This window comes from Megascapheus bottae, chromosome 4 (assembly GCF_031878675.1).
Source record: "Megascapheus bottae isolate mThoBot1 chromosome 4, mThoBot2.hap1, whole genome shotgun sequence".
Taxonomy (NCBI): Eukaryota; Metazoa; Chordata; class Mammalia; order Rodentia; family Geomyidae; genus Megascapheus; species Megascapheus bottae.
This window is the reverse complement of record NC_143512.1, coordinates 5,881,551-5,899,665: the sequence shown is the minus strand read 5'-3', so window position 1 is coordinate 5,899,665 and position 18,115 is coordinate 5,881,551. Positions and strand designations below refer to the sequence as shown.

The 18,115-nt window shown below is 37.3% G+C and overlaps 1 protein-coding gene across 5 annotated transcripts in view; it reads left to right on the top strand.

Annotated features, from left to right (window-relative positions):
- Positions 1 to 18,115, top strand: part of Fbxo38 (F-box protein 38) — a 45,381-nt gene that overhangs the window by 13,822 nt on the left and 13,444 nt on the right. For all 5 annotated transcript variants that reach the window (XM_090331267.1, XM_090331266.1, XM_090331265.1 and 2 more), the window contains exons 8-14: positions 2,952 to 3,045; positions 4,273 to 4,403; positions 9,879 to 10,049; positions 11,741 to 11,883; positions 12,971 to 13,184; positions 15,745 to 15,864; positions 17,458 to 17,637. In XM_090331267.1, coding sequence (XP_090187393.1) covers positions 2,952 to 3,045; positions 4,273 to 4,403; positions 9,879 to 10,049; positions 11,741 to 11,883; positions 12,971 to 13,184; positions 15,745 to 15,864; positions 17,458 to 17,637 — 1,053 coding nt within the window. The remainder of the gene's footprint in view (positions 1 to 2,951; positions 3,046 to 4,272; positions 4,404 to 9,878; positions 10,050 to 11,740; positions 11,884 to 12,970; positions 13,185 to 15,744; positions 15,865 to 17,457; positions 17,638 to 18,115) is intronic.

Sequence of the window (18,115 nt, the reverse complement as noted above, 5' to 3'; positions counted from 1 at the left end):
GTTTTTGTTTTCCAGTCCTGGGGCTTGAACTTAGGGCCTGAGCACTGTCCTTGACTCTACCACTTGAGCTACAGCACCACTTTCGGCTTTTCTATGTATTTGCTACTGAGGAATCAAACCCGGGTCTTTTGTACATGCTAGGCAAGCATTCTACCAGTAGGCCAAACTCCCAACTCCTTCAAGTCTTTAAAAAGAAAATGCTTTAAAAAGAAAATGCTTTTTGTCCCTGCTGTATTTATTTGATTGATAGGTGTCCCTGAATATATGGGCTAGTAGTTGCTTCCTTTTTAATGAAAGTTGATTAGTTTTCTCAAAATAGTCAAGTGATACTTATTACCCCTGTCTTCTTATTATCAATAAGATAATGATTCATATCTTATATTCAAAATTTTTCCTAGAAATGTTAACAGCTATTTCTCCTCTCTTTGGTGATGAGATATTTTAGACTTGGATAGCCTAGACTTTCAAAAGAACTTGTGCATTAGTAATATTGCTGCCTGTATTGGTTGTATAGTATATAAAATAGAGCTGTGGTTCAAGTAGTAGAGTATTAGCCCTGAGCAAAAAGCTCAAGGATGGTGCCAGGCTGTGGGTTCAAGTTTCAAAACTGGCACACACAAAAAAGTTGCAGTCTCAGTCTCTTACACAGAGCTAAGAAATGATATGCAGTAGAATGTGATTCATGTTAATCACCTCATTGCAATGGAAAAAGGGTTACCTAGATAATTGATAGTTGGAAATGAAAGATCTAATTCAAATAAATAAAATGAAACAATAGAAAACCTCGTGTCATTGGTAATAGTTATTGTAGTGAATGCTGCTAAAGTACAATGATGATAGACATTATGTCAGTTATTTTAAGTACATTTCACTACATTGAGTTGAGAGGATGTACAAACTTCTTCCAGACCAACATCATTTATATTATTCTTGTTACAGCTAATAGGACGAAAGTTACAGGAAAGTGACACAGTGTCATTTACTAAAGAAAAGGCTAGGCTGGGAATTTTGCCTAGTGGTAGAGTCTTTACCTAGCATGCACGAAGACCTGGGTTCGATTCCTTGGTACCACATACATAAAAAAAAGCCAGAAATGGCAACTCAAGTGGTAGAGCTCTAACCTTGAGAAGTCCCAAGGGCAGTGCCCAGGCCCTGAGTTCAAGACCTAGGACTGTCAAAAAAAAAAAAAAGAAAGAAAAAAGAAAAGGCTAGAAGAGTTGTACCAAAGCCAAGGATTTCTTTTTTTTTTTTTTAAGATCTTGGAAGGAAAACAGATTTTTCTTTTCTAGTCAGTATGTAAAAATAGCTTGCCTTTTTTTTACTCATGGAGTCAACATTCCTGACACAATAAATAATTCCAAATGTATTACTTGTGGAAGCAATGATTTGTTAAATAAGACAGTATAAGGCACATACCATAAAAACTTAATACCATTAATCTTTTATATGTATATCAAAAAGCATAATAAAAAGTGAAAGCCAAGCCACAGAATAAGAACTCTTCTCAATACAAATCTGTTAGCAGACTTGTGATATTAATAAGAAATAATTGAAATTAATAAGAAAAAGGCAGACAACTTATTAGAAATCTTGAAAAGCCTTCACATAAGAGGCTATCCATATAGCCAGTAAACATTAAAAAATGACCAATTTCACTGAATTACTGGGGAGATGAAAAATCACAGTGCTGTACACAGCTCTAAAATAACTATAGCATGCATGCAGTTAATGTTTTCTAGAATGTGAAACAGCCAGGCCTTTCATACATCGCTGACAAGAGTGTCTACTAACATTGACCACACACATAACAGGACATTTCTGGCTTTAAACACAACAGAAATGCTTAGGTGTATTCTTAATAAGACATACTCAAGATTGTTCCTAGAATTACTGTTTCTTTTAATAAAATGGAAACAAGCAAATGCCAATCGGCCATTGAATGGCAATTAAAATGTGGCCTGTTCATAGAAAACTATGAAGCATTACAATTAAACCTACAAATTCTTTCAATAGGGCAGATGAACCTCATAATGAGATGTTTAGAAAAAGAAAGTAGACACAAAAATATATGCAATTTACTTTTATTGGTAAAATTCAGGATGGATAAATCAATCCTTTGTGAAAATTCTTTGTGTCTAAAAATTTTTAAAGTATAGAGATACAAGTTGAAGCTAAGGCAATGTTTATTTTGTTCCATGATAGGCTCAGTGTGTGTGTGTTTGTCAGTCATAGACCTTGAATATAGGGTCTAGGCACTGTCCCTGATCTTTCTTACTCAAGGTTGGTACTCTACCACTTGACCTACAGCTCCTCTTCCAGTTTTTGGTGGTTAGAGTCTCATGAACTTTCCTGGCTGGGCTGGCTTCAAAAACAGAAATCCTTAGATCTCAGCTTCCTGAGTAACAAGGATTACAGGCAGCTGATGGCTCAAATGTTAATCAAGTACTGTAGATTCTTTACAGTTTCCTTTGGAAGATCTACCTTTCTGAAAATCCTTGCTTAGTCTAGTGCTTCTGGAGTTTTCAGATGCCACTGAAGTATATTTGCAGAATGATTATCATCCTTTGTTTTAAGGAACCAACTAGCAACTATAATTGTTCTTGTTATCTATTCATTTGGATGCAGAAGTAAAATATATTTACTTTTTTTTTTTTTTTTTTTTTTTGCCAGTTGTGGGGCTTGAACTCAGGGTCCGAGAACTGTCCTTAGACTTTTCTCAAGGCTAGAATTCTACCACTTGGCCATAGCACCATTTCCAGCTTTTGTTTTTTCTATGTATGTGGTACTGAGGAATTGAACCCAGGCCTTCGTGCACGCTAGGCAAGCACTCTACCACTAGGCCAAACTCCCGGTCCCAACATATTTACTTTTAAATGATAATTCTTATTTTAAGATCTAGGTAAATAATTTTACCTATTGTGATAAAAGAAATGTTTGTTTTTCTCCTTTAGGAGGTTTTAGAAATTTGCACACGATTGTTTTAGGAGCTTGCAAAAATGCTCTGGAAGTAGATCTTGGTTACCTCATCATCACTGCTGCTCGTAGGTAGGTTTTCTCTTACTTTGCCATTTGTCTTAGAAATAAGTTTTTTTTCCCCAGTGTTAACAAAAATTGGGGGAATGTATGTATTTCTCTATGAGGTTTTGCAGTACTTAGTTTAAAATACTAAGGAGCTTTTTAAGTGGCAGATGGTATTATTTAATGGTCATTTTAATTTTAGGACTAGTTTTATTCCAGGCCTAGATAGCCCTCTAAGGGTGTGGTCTCATATCAGAGAAAGCACTTGACTCTTGAAATATCTGAGTCCAACAGAAGCTGGAGTTGAAATTGGTACTGGAACTCCTCTCAGGAATGAATACTTTTCTCTGTCTCTGAAGGTTTTCTGAATTGTTTTATTTGCTGATAGACTCAGAAATCATCATTGTAAATTGGCAACATTTGACCCTAATAGTGTTAACCATATCTTCTTATTATTTGGTAGCACATTTTAATGTTTATACTTTGATTTGTGTATTTTTTCTAATTTTTAAATATTTTAACATTAATTTTTCAGTCAAATACTGATTGAGAACATAGGTAAAATAAATGAAAATTTTCTAGTATTAGTAATACCTATATTACTGCTACAGAAGAATATTCTTTATTGAAATGAAACATTAACAAGCATGTTAAAGACATTCCAGTATGCAATGTAGACTCTCACCTCAAGTGTCAGACTAAGCACTTGGAAAGTCAGATTTGATGGCATACACTTGTAGGCTCAGCTAATCAGGAAGCAGAGTTCAGGAAGGTGGAAGTTGGAGGCTGACCCTGGACAAAAAGTTAGTGACACACACACACTGATTCCTGGAAGCAGCAGTGTTAGACACTCCTTCCTCACTACATCTCGGTTTATTTCTAGCAACCTTGGGGATTTTCAGCTATCAAGGCTTCTCTGGAACATAGCTACCACAGTAGGTTAGGAATCATTATTTACGCATTTAAAAATAAAACACACCTTGATACAGTGAAGCCACTGCAGTAAGTGAGCTGCAATCTATCGAGGGAGAACTGTAGCTTCAATGTACTGCCTAAGGTGAACCTACACTTTGTAAGTACTCCTTTAAAGGAAATACCTCTTTTCTGTTTTGTTTTGTTTTTTTAATGATAGGAGACAAATCTGTTGACATATCTAGTATCTAATACTTAATAAAATTTTAAACTTTCTGAACCTAACGGGAAGAATTTGATACTGATGGCTTTCTTTTCATTCTGCCATTTCTTCTCTTCTAGGTTGCATGAAGTTCGGATCCAGCCTTCCCTAACCAAAGATGGTGTTTTTTCTGCCCTAAAGATGGCAGAATTGGAGTTTCCTCAGTTTGAAACTCTTCATCTGGGATATGTGGATGAATTTTTACTGCAGAGTGAGATATCTTTTATTCCCTACAAGTACTGTAGAAAAAAACTTGGGGGCTGGAATGTGGCTTAGTGGTCAAATGCTTGCCTAGCATGAAGCCCTGGGTTCAGTTCCTCAGTTACACATAAATAGAGCCAGAAGTGGTGCTGTGGTTCAAGTGGTAGAGTGCCAGCCTTGAGAAAAAGAAGTTCAGGGACAGTGCCCAGACCCTGAGTTCAAGCCCCAGGAATGGCAATAAAAAGGTAACTTGGATTGAAATCTGAACATGGATGTGCTGTGTTTTCCTGACTATAACTTGAAATCAGGTGCTCTCACTTGTTGAAAGGGAAATTTTCATTCAAAAATGTCTGATTGCCGGGTGTTGGTGGCTCACTCCTATAATCCTGGCTATTCAGGAGGCTAAGATCTGAGGATTACGGTTGAAAGCCAGTCCAACCACAAAAGTCCGTGAGACTTATCTCTACTTAACTACCAGAAAATAGTGCTATGGTTTAAGTGGTAGAGTGCTAGCCTTGAGCTGAAGAGCTCAGGGACAGCGCCCAGGCCCATGACCTACCAAAAAAAAAAAATGTGGCCCATAATACTTCTGATGTTAGCATAAGATTGAAAGTGTAATGATTGATAGTACAAAAATAAGATCCTCTTGCACTTTATTGCTCGTTTCTTTGCTATTTTGCTTCAGTTTTTCCCCCCATAGACTTACATCCTTAGTTTCATTTCTTGAATTAAATCTGCCACATGTTTTGCAGATGAGTACCCATTTTGTTGAGCCTACACTCTTTATTTCGATAGTAAGCTGGCTGTGGTTCTGGCTTTTTCAGATAGTGGGAACACATAATGGTCAGTATTTCTTTTTTTTTTTTTTAACCAGTCCTGGGCTTGAGCTCAGGGCCTGAGCACTGTCCTTGGACTTTCTCAAGGCTAGAGCTCTACCACTTGAGCCTCAGCACCACTTCCGGCTTTTTTCTATGTATGTGGTACCGAGGAATCGAACCCGGGTCTTCATGCATGCTAGGCAAGCACTTTAACCACTAGGCCAAACTCCCGGCCCTGGTCAGTATTTCTTGAATGATAATATCTATGGCTTGTTAACAGCACTTTCTAGTATGGATTTACAATTGGGAACATGTTCCTGTGAGTGTAAATGTATATTGTTTTTCAGACCTTTTTCCACATGGCATTAGTAAGACATCCTAGACTATTTCTACCACCATGTTTTATTTGTCCAAAAATTACTTACTTTCTCCTGTAATTTGCAGTAGTCCTTCAACTGAACTTTCTACCAGTTGGTATTTTTTTCTTTGACTCAGATTTGCATTTTAGAAGAACAAAAGGCTTAATTTCTCTTATCAGTACAGTCAGGTAAAGAATATAACTTTTTGTCATTAAATTTTTTGTTCAATATTTCCCTCACTACATGATAGACATGTTTTCTCTTTTGTTAATGATGCATTTCTCCTTAGGCTAGATGCAGTATTTTTAGAAAAGTATCTTTCTAGACAGTTTAATTACTTTAAATGTATGTACTTGAAAATGATCAGATTTTGTCAAACACAGATTTAAATATTAAGATGGAGTACTTTTGTAAAGAAATTAACATTTGATGTCAAAGTTTTCTGATTGAGTATTGTTGCTAGATAATGTTTCTACAATATCTATGAAGTAACTTTAGAAATAGTGTCTAGACTGTTTTTTTTCTTGAAAGCTCAAACATGATTTTTTTTTTTTAATCTTCACTGTTGCCCCTGTTAGATTTACTTAGGAATTATCTTTGGTGAGAGATGCTTAAAGTATGTGTGTAACCAGTTGTTTCTTTATAGCTTTCTTCTCATAGATTTTCTTAGTATAAAAAACTTTCTTTACTGCTATTATGTTTTCAGTATAATTTCTCGTGTAGTCTCCTTTATCTTTAGCAGTCATTTGGTCCTTGTATAACCCATTCTGTTTTTATCTCTCCTCCTCTCCATTATATGAACTCTCTTGTGTTTCTCCAAAGACCTCTGAGGATTCTCTATTTCAGGACAGGTGCCATGCACATCTGACAACACTGCCCACTCATGCTCTTTTACTTCAGTTATCTCATTTAGCCTTTGAAGTATCCCTCCAGCAGGTGATGAGTCACTCTGCTGAAACCTGAGTCACACCATTTTTATTAGAAAGGAGTGTCAAGAAACTCAATAGAAACATCTTTTTCTAACATTAAGATTTTATGTACAAGATTGGGAATGAGCTAGGCATGTAATCTTAGCTACTTGGGAGACAGATCAGGGGAGTGTTTGACACAGCTTGAACAAAAACATTCAAGAGACCATTTCAAACATTAGCTTGTCATATTCCTTGATGGAGATGCACAGATTAAAAAAATCACAATTCAGATCAACGTAGGCATAAAACAGGACTTTATCTCAAAGCATAACCATTATGGTTGGAGCCAGTGGCTTATACCTTTAATTGTAGCTACTCGGAAGAGATTTGTTAATGGAGGTTTGAAGGCAGCTCTGGAGACCATAAGCAGCAAGAAGCTGGAAGTGGGAAATGCTGTTCAAGTGGCAGAGCACAGGCTATGAGCCACAAAGCCAAACGAGAAATATAGACCCAGAGTTCAAGCCTTAGATCCCACATAAAAGAATAAAAAAATAAATGTTAACCTCCACACAAAGAACTAATGAAATCAAGGAGGCTTACGTGGTAGAATGCCTGCCTAGTAAGCAGTAGGCTCTGAGTTCAAACTCCAATCGTGCATAGATATATAAACAGCACACCTAACCAACAGTTTGAGAAGATAAATGCTGTGTATTAGGAATGAAGAAATAGGATCAGAGTAGTTTAGTTACTGACCTATGCAGAGGCACTCCTGATGTGTCTTAAAAAAAAAAAAAATCAGTGACCCAAAGATGAATACTTAGAAAATCCTGTTTTCAGCATGGATTTATTATTTCACCAATTCATATGGAAGGTGAAGGACGTAAAACAGAACAATACCTTAGAAGAAATGTGAAATACCCTTTAGATGTAGAGGATTGGAGAGAGGTGGCATTGAGTCCTGCCTAATGTTAATCATGAGTCTGTAGCAAATTAAATCAATATTTTCCCTTTTTAAAAAAGTATAAGATACTTTCTTACTTGGCTTTTGAGTAGCTCAAAGGAGAAAATTAAAACAATGTAATATGTAGAATAATCTATGACAATATAAGCTGTAGCATGTTACTGCTACCTATTCTGTGAGATGAAGCACAAAAAAATGAATTTAAGTTGATACCACAGGGTTTTGAAGAATTATTTTAATTAGGGGATTTAGGAGCAGGGATAGGACAGTAATCTCAAAAGACTGAGGGCAAAGCTTGCTTTTGCTGTGTTTGACCAGTGTTTTTGTAGACAGTCCAGAAAACAGGGCCAATTAATAATTTTTAACAGAAAGTAGCCAAGTTTCACATAAATTCCAAAAGACATGCATAAGATCCTTTCCAGGGTCTTACTGATGAACTAAATAGTAAAAGATGAATTAAGATAAGGTCCATAAGAATTACTAGCAAACAACAAAATTGAACACAAATAAGAGTGTGTGAGAAATAAGTAGAAAATGAAATTTGAAGAGTCTAGGGTGACTAGTCGCAGCATATTCCAAGTCAAAAGTATAAAGGGTTCTAGTGCTCATTCATGTCACCTTCACCTAGAGAAGTAGAGTTTTTTTGCACTATATGTCAGGCAATTGTGTATGGACTATAAACAGCATTAGTTATTGACCTCTCATAGTCAGACTCTTAGAGGGGGAATGGCACAGATAGGAGAAGGGATGATATGAGCCAGTGGGTGAGTATGGCTCTCAGCGGTATGGTCTGGATGGAAGATACTTTACTAGTTTCTTTTATACCAATTTCTCTTTGTTTGTGATCAGACAGTAGAGTTAAAAGTATTCTTTAGAGGACAGGTAAATGTTTACTTTGAGATTTAAAATTGAATCTGAATTGCCATAGACTGACTTCAGAAAAAAATTCCTATACAATGAGGGAGTTGCATTTTTAAGCTTCAATTTTCCTTTTTAAAATTCCTGAACCTGGTACATTGTGTATAGATCTATTTGCTTACTTGAGTCAGGGAAGGGAAGGGAAAAAACAAGATGATGAGTCAAAGGATGAACCAGTTTAACAGTGATATTTACAAGGCAGTATGTTGAAATGAACTCTACAACTTGGGAGGGGTGGGGAAAGGGAAAATGGGAGAAAAAACATGGTAAGGGGTAATAACAATGTTCAAGAAGTAATATATACCCACTTCCTTACAAATATTACTGTAACCCCTCTATATATCACTATGATAATTTAAAAAATAAATAAATGGCCAGGCATGGTGGCTCATGCCTGTAATCCTAGCTCCTCAGGAGGATGAGATCTGAGGATCAAGGTTCAAAGCCAGCCTGGGTACAAAAAGACCTGAGACTCTTATCTCCAATTAGCCTCTAGAGAACGGGAAGTGGGGCTTGGCTCAAGAGTAGGGTAGTAGCCTTGAACTGAAGACCTCAGGGACAGCGCCCAGGCTGAGTTCAAGCTCCATGACCCACAAATAAATAAATAAATAAATAAATAAATAAATAAATGCCTGAACCAAGAGTGTGTGCACACACACACATACTCTGCCAGTCCCAGGGCTTGAACTTTCTCAAGGGTAGAGCTCTACCACTTGAGCCACAGCACCACTTCCAGCTTTTTCTATGTAAGTGGTACCGAGGAATTGAACTTGGGTCTTCTGCATGCTAGGCAAGCACTCGACCACTAGGCCAAACTCCCGGCCTAGAGTATGTATTTTTTATTATACTTTAATGTTCTTTCTTTTCTAAATAGTTTTAAGTAATTATTTCCTACTACCTATCCCTTAGATTTTTTTGCTTGTTTTGTTGGTTGGTTTGATGTTTTGTTCTTTTCTGCCAGTACCAGGGCTTGACCTCAGCTCCTTGTGCTTTTGCTCAGCTTTCTTTTTTTTTTTTTTTTTTGCCAGTCCTGGGCTTGAGCTCAGGGCCTGCGCACTGTCCTTGGACTTTCTCAAGGCTAGAGCTCTACCACTTGAGTCTCAGCACCACTTCCGGCATTTTTTGTATGTATGTGGTACCAAGGAATCGAACCCGGGTCTTTGTGCATGCTAGGTAAGCACTTTAACCACTAGGCCAAACTCCTGGCCCTTGCTCAGCTTTCTTGCTCACAGTTGGATTGTAGCACTTGCACCATGACCAGAATTTTGCTAATTAATTAAAGGTAGTCTTAAGGCCTAGCCTTTGACCCTTTGACAGTAGACTCCTGAGTAGTTAGAGTCATTGACAAACAGTTCATCCATATGTTTTGTAATTGTAATTTTTTTGTGTTGTACAAATGCTACCATATTTAAAACCATACTTAATGGATAAGCATGTGAAACAGTGATGGCTGAGGTTCAAAATGGGTAATCTTCATGACACTTAAGAAATTGACTTTCTTTAAAATTTTATTTCTAGGCAGGATGGCTAATGCAGATTTGGTGAAGTATGGTTTGGCTGATGTCGTAGAAAACCCTGGTATCATCACTGATATAGGGATGAAAGCAGTTAATGAAGTCTTCTCCTGTATCAAGTATCTGGCAATTTATAATTGCCCTCATCTACATAACCCTTACAATTGGATCTCAGGTACTATAGATTTAGAAATACTGCTGCACTTTATTGATAATGAAATAAGAGGTGTCTTTGTTTTCTATATATGATTTGATTTCATTACTAATGTAAAATATAGGTATTCTATATGGACTGTCTGTAAAAATTCTGAGAAGAATTGATAACCAGGCTGGAAGTATAGCTAATGCTTCTTAGAGCCCTTGAAGTTCTCTGCCTAGAAATTTGCACAGTCTGACTTGTTTAGATACAGCATATAAGATTAAGAAATATTACCAGGAGCTACTGTAGTTTTTTTTTTTTTCCCTTTGAGTTTCAAAATGGCACATCCACTGAAAGAACAAAATAAAGATGTATTTCTGAAAACTTCAGTTAGGTGACACATCATTAACCTATAGACTGGAAATCCCGTTTTTGTTTTTTTGTTTATTTTTTTTTTTTGCCGGTTGTGGGACTTCAATTCTGGGCCTGGACACTGTCCCTGAGCTCTTCAGCTCAAGGCTACTGCCCTTCCCCTTGTGCCACAGCACCACTTCCTCCTACTCCATTTTTTACCTCTTCCCACCTGATGTTCTATTTGTAGAAGTGTGACTTTTTGAACTTTTATTGTGGTTGCAGTTCATTTTTCCTTGTAAGGAAATTTTTTGTTGTTTTAAAAGTCGTTAAATACCTAAATTCACAAATCTTCCAAACTATCCAGAGCTAGGAGTTCTTGTGTGTTATGTCTTAATCAAGCAAAGCTCCTCCTTGACAACCAAAAAGCTCCCTTTTGCTGTCAGGTCACTTCATAATTACATATGTCTTTTCAAAAGGCCACCTACAGGATTATTTCAGAATCCTGGGGCCTCTGCTAATATCATTTCTTAGTACCACTGTGTCTCATTCACCAGAAGTTAAATTCTGTCAGTGGCCCAGCTGAATCAAAAAATTATTGGGAAATATAAACTTTTGCATATAAGGGGTGTAGATCACTTTAAAAAATAACATTTATTGGGTTTTTGGTTTGTTTTTCTTAAATACAGAAGAGTATAAAGAAGAAAACAAAAAGTGGCCTATAATCCCATCACTCAGACTCCTGTTAACACTTAAAAATAAAAGTAATACATGCTCTTGATAAATTTCAAACAGTACAGAAAGGTACAAAATGAAAAGTCTCCTCTTCTCAAGGTAACCATCATTGACAGTTTGTTGTATATTCTTCTGGACAAATTATTTTGTGATTAGTACACCCTATACATATTTGGCTTTTAAAAATAATTGATATATGCAAAAGGATCTTTCCATGTGTCCACTGTCCTGTCTTTGCCCTATTTTTTTGTGCTGAGCACATTTTCGAGAGGGCTCTCTCTCCCCATCAGGAAGCATGCTCAGCTCTTTGTTGTTCTGGCTGCATACTGTTGTATTAGATGACTGTGCCATAATTTCTACCTAGTGTCCACTTGTTGACAGGTATATAGGTTGCTAAGTAGATTGCATTTAAATTGGATTTGACTTGGTTTCAGGCTCCTGTTTCCCAGGCCCTTTAGTTCTCCCAGTGGAATAAGGCACAGAAACATCATACTACAGAGTCAGCAGGTCTTAGAGATGAAGAAATCAGAGAAAAGTTACTTGAAAAGAATATGAAAATCTTCTGTGACCTACAGGAAAATTCCTCAGAAATGGAAAATTTTTGTGGTAGTTTCTGTTTTGATCATACCATTTCTCAACAGACCACTCAAGATGGACTCGTTTGGTTGATATCAACCTCGTACGGTGCCATGCTTTGAAACTGGAATCCTTTGGCCAGTTCGTTGAACTGTTACCTAGCCTAGAATTTATTTCATTGGACCAGATGTTTCGTGAACCACCCAAGGTATATATAAAAGAACGCTTTTATATATTTTATGTTTTACTTTTCAGGGGAAGAAAACCAAACAATGTCTGTGTATATGAGGGGTTTTTTTTCTTCATTTTAATGTTATGCTTTCATTGTGTTACAGTTTTTTACAGTGAAAGCAGAAAGTTTTGTTGTTTGTTTGTTTTTTGTCAGTCATGGGGCTTGAACTCTGGACTTGGACATTGTCCCTGAGCTCTTCAGCTCAAGGCTACCACCCTACACCTTGAGACACAGAGCCACTTCCAGTTTTCTAGTGGTTAATTGGAGATAAGAGTCTCACGGACTTTAGAGCCTGGGCTGGTTTTGAACTGCAATCCTCAGATCTCAGCCTCCTGAGTAGCTGAGCCACCATGCTTGGCTAAAAGTTATTATTTTTTTGTTCTTTCAGAATGTATGGCCTTTTCTTGCATTATTAATATTAAGGGGCCTCCAGAGAAAAGAGAAATACTGTCTCCATTAGTTCTGTGAAGGTAGAATAATAATAAGGCTCAAAATTTGAATCAAGTTAGATGTTTAGGGCTGTCAACAGTTCTAATCAGGAAGTCACTAGTGAAGAAAAGAATAAAAACGTATTTTAGAGATGTTTTGGTTTGTTGCTAGCTTGTTTAAAGATGAAATAAGTTATCTCTAAACTCATATGGTGTGGGAAATCTGAAAATACCCTGTTGTACAAAATTTTACTTTAAAACTGCTTCACAGATAGAATCAATCTATCTTATGTCAATAAAAACTCAGTTGTTGTGCTCCTTTCTGTTGCTTATTAATGTTTACATTCCCACTGTTGAAGCAGTTGAAGTCAGTATAGTGGGAGAAACCCAGCATTTAAGGTCAGAATACTGGGTTCTGTGTTCTGTCTGCAACCACATACTGGTCTTGAGCTCCTGGACAAGTACCTTCCTGTGTTATCTGTAGATCTGGCTAGAAATACTTTGTCTTGCTTTCATGCTCATTTGAAAGCATTTCATGCTACATAATTACTAGTTCTGACACAAAGATGAAATGAGGGGATGTTAATGAGATCTTCTATACCAACCACAATAATTATGGCTTGCTTTTGCTCTAGGGATGTGCTCGAGTTGGTCTGAGTGCAGGCACAGGAATTGGAGTTTCCTCAGCCCTGGTTAGCAACCAAAACTCCAACAATGACAATGATAATAATGCCCAGAATAACAATGCCAACCTCCATGACAACAATCACCACCTCCCTGATGACTCAGATGATGAAAATGACTTTCGACAAGACCTACAGCCAGGAGAGCCACAGTTTGCAGCCGATGGTAACCCAGATCTTTTGTGAGCTCCAGAGAAAACTGACTTCTACTTTCATTTCTCTGATTCGATTCTCTTTCCCTTATTCCATTTACCTTGTCACTTCTATACTGAAGGAAGCTGGTTGACAAGGCAAATGACCACGAGCATGAAATTGTCCTGTTTGCTTGTTTGCAAGGCTATCCTTGTCTACTAAATCTGTAAGAATATTCACAGGATTGGAAGGACTGACAGGCCATGGAATTAGCATCCATTGATAGCACTGAAGGCCTAGCTTAAGTGAGATTGATAGATTAGGCAAAGGAGAGAGCCTCTTTTAAAATCTTGACCAGTGGCTAGTTACATTTAAAAGCATGAATGTGAACAGCATTTTTAGTTAGATGTTCCAAGAACAAAAAAATGACTACCATGGACATGAGCGTGTTTCATAGCAACTCAGCAAAATTAACTACATAAGCTAATAAAGACTTACTGGACAAGTTGTGTGCCAGCCCATGCTTTAATAGAATTTGTCTACTCCTTTGTTAATTAGTGATTATTGAGGGTAGAGTGTGATTCTTTTCTTATGAGGTTCTCCTGAGAATTGGAAAAGAAATTTCTAGCCACCCTTTGTTCTTTTGCCCACTGCCTTAGACTGAATGATTCACACAAAATAAGTGCACTCATGCTATGTTACCTTGTTTATAAAGAATGCATACTATGAGAAGACTCATCTGTAGACATTATCTTTACCTTTTCACCTTCATATTCTGTGCAACGTGTGTGTATGTGCACACATGCGTGCCTGCCTGTGTGTCATTGAAGAGTCATCAGTGACTTTTGTATTTTTTTTGTATTTTTATTTTTTGCCAGTTCTGGGGCTTGAACTCAGGTCCTACGCACTGTTCTTGAATTTCTCAAGGCTAGGTAGAGCTCTACCACTTGAGCCATAGCACCACTTCTGGCTTTTTCAATGTATATGGTACCAAGGAATCAAATCTTGGTCTTTGTACATGCTAGGCAAGCATTCTACCACTGGGCCAAACTCCCAACCCCTTTTGTCTATTTTTAAGTCAAATCTTGGCCATCTACATTGCATCGCCTCGGACAACTTGTATTTAATATTTTGTCTATTTCTATTTTCTTGAGATACTTTTTTTCTTTCAGCAGCTTTGCAGGCATTTTCCTCACCTCATATGACCTGCCCCTTCGATTTCCTTTGCTTTTTATCACCTCCTCTCCACCTTTGTCCTCCCTTTTTATGCATTTTCATACAGTATCATAACATTAGTATTAATAATATACAATGGCATTCCAAATCTTGACTTACAGCCTTGAGCTTTCTGCCTTTTTAAAGTAAAATATACTATACCTAGCTCAACATTTCTTTAAATTTATTTTTTATTGTAATGAATAGAAGAGTTACATTATATTCGCCAAAAAGAAGGTGCGTTACTTCACAAACATTGCTAGCTCAACACTTTTATTTCCACATGAGAACTCTTAGGCATTCCTCACAAAAAGATATGTTAAAGAGTTCACAAAGAGAAGTAACTGTAGATGAGAGGAGTTATAAAATTAGGTATTATCTCTGACTTATCTCAGATCTTATCATATAAGTATAGATTACTAAAGCCTTAAAACCCAAACTTGAGAAAACATACACAATCCATGTGATACAAAATTATGTAAATGTCACTTGTGGCTGGGCAGATTATAAATTGCACTAGATAACCATGTGCCCATCAGCTTGGAGAATGCCTTTCGTTGTGAAATCACAGATTCAATGTGAAGTGTTCATATTCATGCCCTGACTCTTAGAGATCTTGCATAATAAGGTACTAGATTGAATGTTATGATGACTTGAGATGTTTGGATTTAATTTCATAAGAAACTTCTAAAGCTATGTGTTATTGTATTTACTGGTTTATCAGTCTGAAGTTTTTCTCAGAACTTTTTGAAATAATATAAGAACAGAATCTCATATTCATTTTGATAGCCAGGAGCAGTTGTGAAGACTGATGTACATCATGTATATTAAAAAGTTAAAAATGTACATCATGTATTAATATCCTTTGCTATACAACAGCCAATAGTTGACAACTTTGCCTTTAGAAAGTAGGAATTGGTGCAATTCAGGCTTCCGGGCCTAATGTTGCCTGATTCAGCTGACTGATACCGCACAATTCAGAGATCATTTGGTAAGCAACAAGATTTTCTAATAGCTGGCCTTTACCATCTTTTAGTATGTACCTTAGAGGGAGACAGACCATATAGACATTCTTGAGAACATCTTCCAGAGGGAACCCATACTTTTCTTAGATATGTCTTTTTTCTCTGCTTTTATCTTGCAGTAGTTTACTTTTTCCACCAAATGTTCTGTATCGTCTATATAATTTTTTTCTCCTAGGTGATAATCCAAAAGTTCTTGTTAATATCTTTCTTCATGAAGCATAGACACAGGGTCTTCTTTAAGAAGGGACCTAGTAATCAGAAAGGCTGTTCAGTTCTCAAGGCTGCCACAATTCTGAGCCACTGTGGCTTTTTATACTTCGTTTGGTTTTTACCTTGACTCCATTTGTTTTTAAGCATTGAATGAGATGGAAGACATGGTGCAAGAAGATGGAGAAGTGATAGCCGAGAGTGGGAGTGACACACCAGCTCACAGTCAGGCAGTTATCCCTGTAGATGTCGATGAGGAACAAGCAGGTAATCATGTGACTTCCCACATACATTATTCTGAAAACAAGCCTGATTGTAGTGAAGAACACACATTTTCTAATCTTAGGATGCCTGATATGCTTTTTTTGCTCTTATTATGGAGACATAATAGATCATCAGTGTTCTTATTGTGTGTGCATGTATCTTACAAATGATGTTATTAATTTTATTTTTAACTGTAACAACAGCTGTTTCTCTCTCTCTCTGTCTCCGTCTCTCTGTCTCCCTCCCTTCTTCACTCCCTCCCTCACTTTTCCTCTACCCTTTCTTCTCTCTCCTTCATGCTCTCTCACTCTGTGTAGAAAAAGAAAACACTCAGGGTATTGATGGGGAAATAAACCAATCTCACTAAATATTTCACTTGTACCTTCCCTCCATTTCAGAGGGGAAGACAAGCAGTGGAGTGGTTGACCTGGTTTAGAAATCAGACCAGAATATGTCTTATGGCAGACTATTGAGTCATTGATGATCTTATGCAGCCTTTGCTTTACAGATGGGGAAAATAATACTTTGAAAAGCTTGAGGGATTCAACATCATCGAACGAGTGATCACTGAGACTGATTCATTGAGATATAAACTCAAGTGTTTTTGCATCTAACCTTGTGTCCTTGTGTTTGAGAGAGTAGAACATATCCTTTTTTTTTTTTGGTCCTGGGGCTTGAACTCTGGGCCTGGGCTCTGTCCCTGAGTTCTTCGGCTCAAAGCCAGTGCTCTACCACTTGAGCCACAGTGCCACTTCTGGTTTTGTGGTGGTTAACTGGAGATAAGAGTCTCAGGGACTTTAGTGCCTAGAATGGCTTTGAACCATAATCCTGAGTAAGAGGATTATAGGCATGAGCCACTGGTGCCCAGCTTGAGTTGAAAATATCTTTGCCCTTGTTTTAAGTGTTGTACAGATGCATTTCATCAGAAAACTTCTGAGTGCCAACTCTCCCAAGCATTGTACAGTGTAACAGGAAAAAGACAGGCAAAGTTCCTTAGAACTTGAATTTTATTGATGGAGCAATACTAGTCACTTGTCAGAGAATTGTATCCAAAGAACTAAAGGGTTAAAATTGTTAACTGCTAAGCAAATAAAGCATTTTTACATAAATATATGTACTCACATAACCAAAATGTAATGTGAATAATCAGTTAAAGAGTGTAGAAAATGGCTTACTAGTCCCATATGTTTGTGAGAAAGTAATCTTCATTTGCTTTGCCTCGCTCATGTATTTCTGTTAGAAAAATGCATAACTTGGTTTTTAAATTATTATGACTTATTTTGTTTTCAAGATGATTTGTTTAACTTTTTGAAATAGTGAAGGATCCTTGGGCTATTGGGCTGTGTGAGCTTGTATTTTATATAGAACATAAGAAATTGATTGGTATTCTTGTCATACTTTGTGCTGACTTAATGATTTATAGTTAAAAAATATACAGTTAAAATTCTTTTTTAGCATTTCATCCAGATTTATATTCTGTTGACAAATAGACCACAAAACAAAAGGTATCTGTAATCCCAGAGGAATTGTACTTTCTATGGGAGCTTTTGTTGGGTAAACCATTGGGTAAACCATTGGGTCTGTCTTTCATTTTAGGACCCAGTGGTATTCAGCGTGTGGTAAAACCAACTCCAATTACTGTTCATGATTCAGAGAGCGACGATGAGGAGGATAGTTTAGAACTCCAAGAAGTCTGGATTCCTAAGAATGGCACTCGGCGTTATTCAGAGCGGGAAGAAAAACCTGGAGAGTCAGTGCAGGGCAGGGAACTGTCAGGTGAGAGATGGTGTCTTACTTTGGACTGTTAAGAGTCATCACCAACATACTTGGTCTATGTACCACCTGCAGCCTGTGGTACATGTTCTTACAGAGTGCAGTAGGCAGCAAGAAAGCCAGTAGTCCAAGAAAGAAGGGAATCTGGGTGGTACTATAGTGGCAAAGTATAGCCCAGCAACTGTAGAATGAGGGTACAGGGGAGAGGAGGAGTAAGGATTACAAATACTTCAGTGGGGGTTGGAGGTTGGTATGGCATGAGGTACCAGAGCTCACCCCGAGCAAGGAGAAATAATCATTTTCCATCTGATACTGTCCAGTGATCCGTAGTGGAAATACCACAGTAGGTGATGGTTTTGTTCTTGAGGGTAGTCTTAAAGTATGTTTGTAGAATCCCTTTGCCTCCCTTTAAATCTGGGCAACAACTTACACCATTTGCCTCACTATACGACACTGTATTTCTCTTAGGTTAATAGACTTC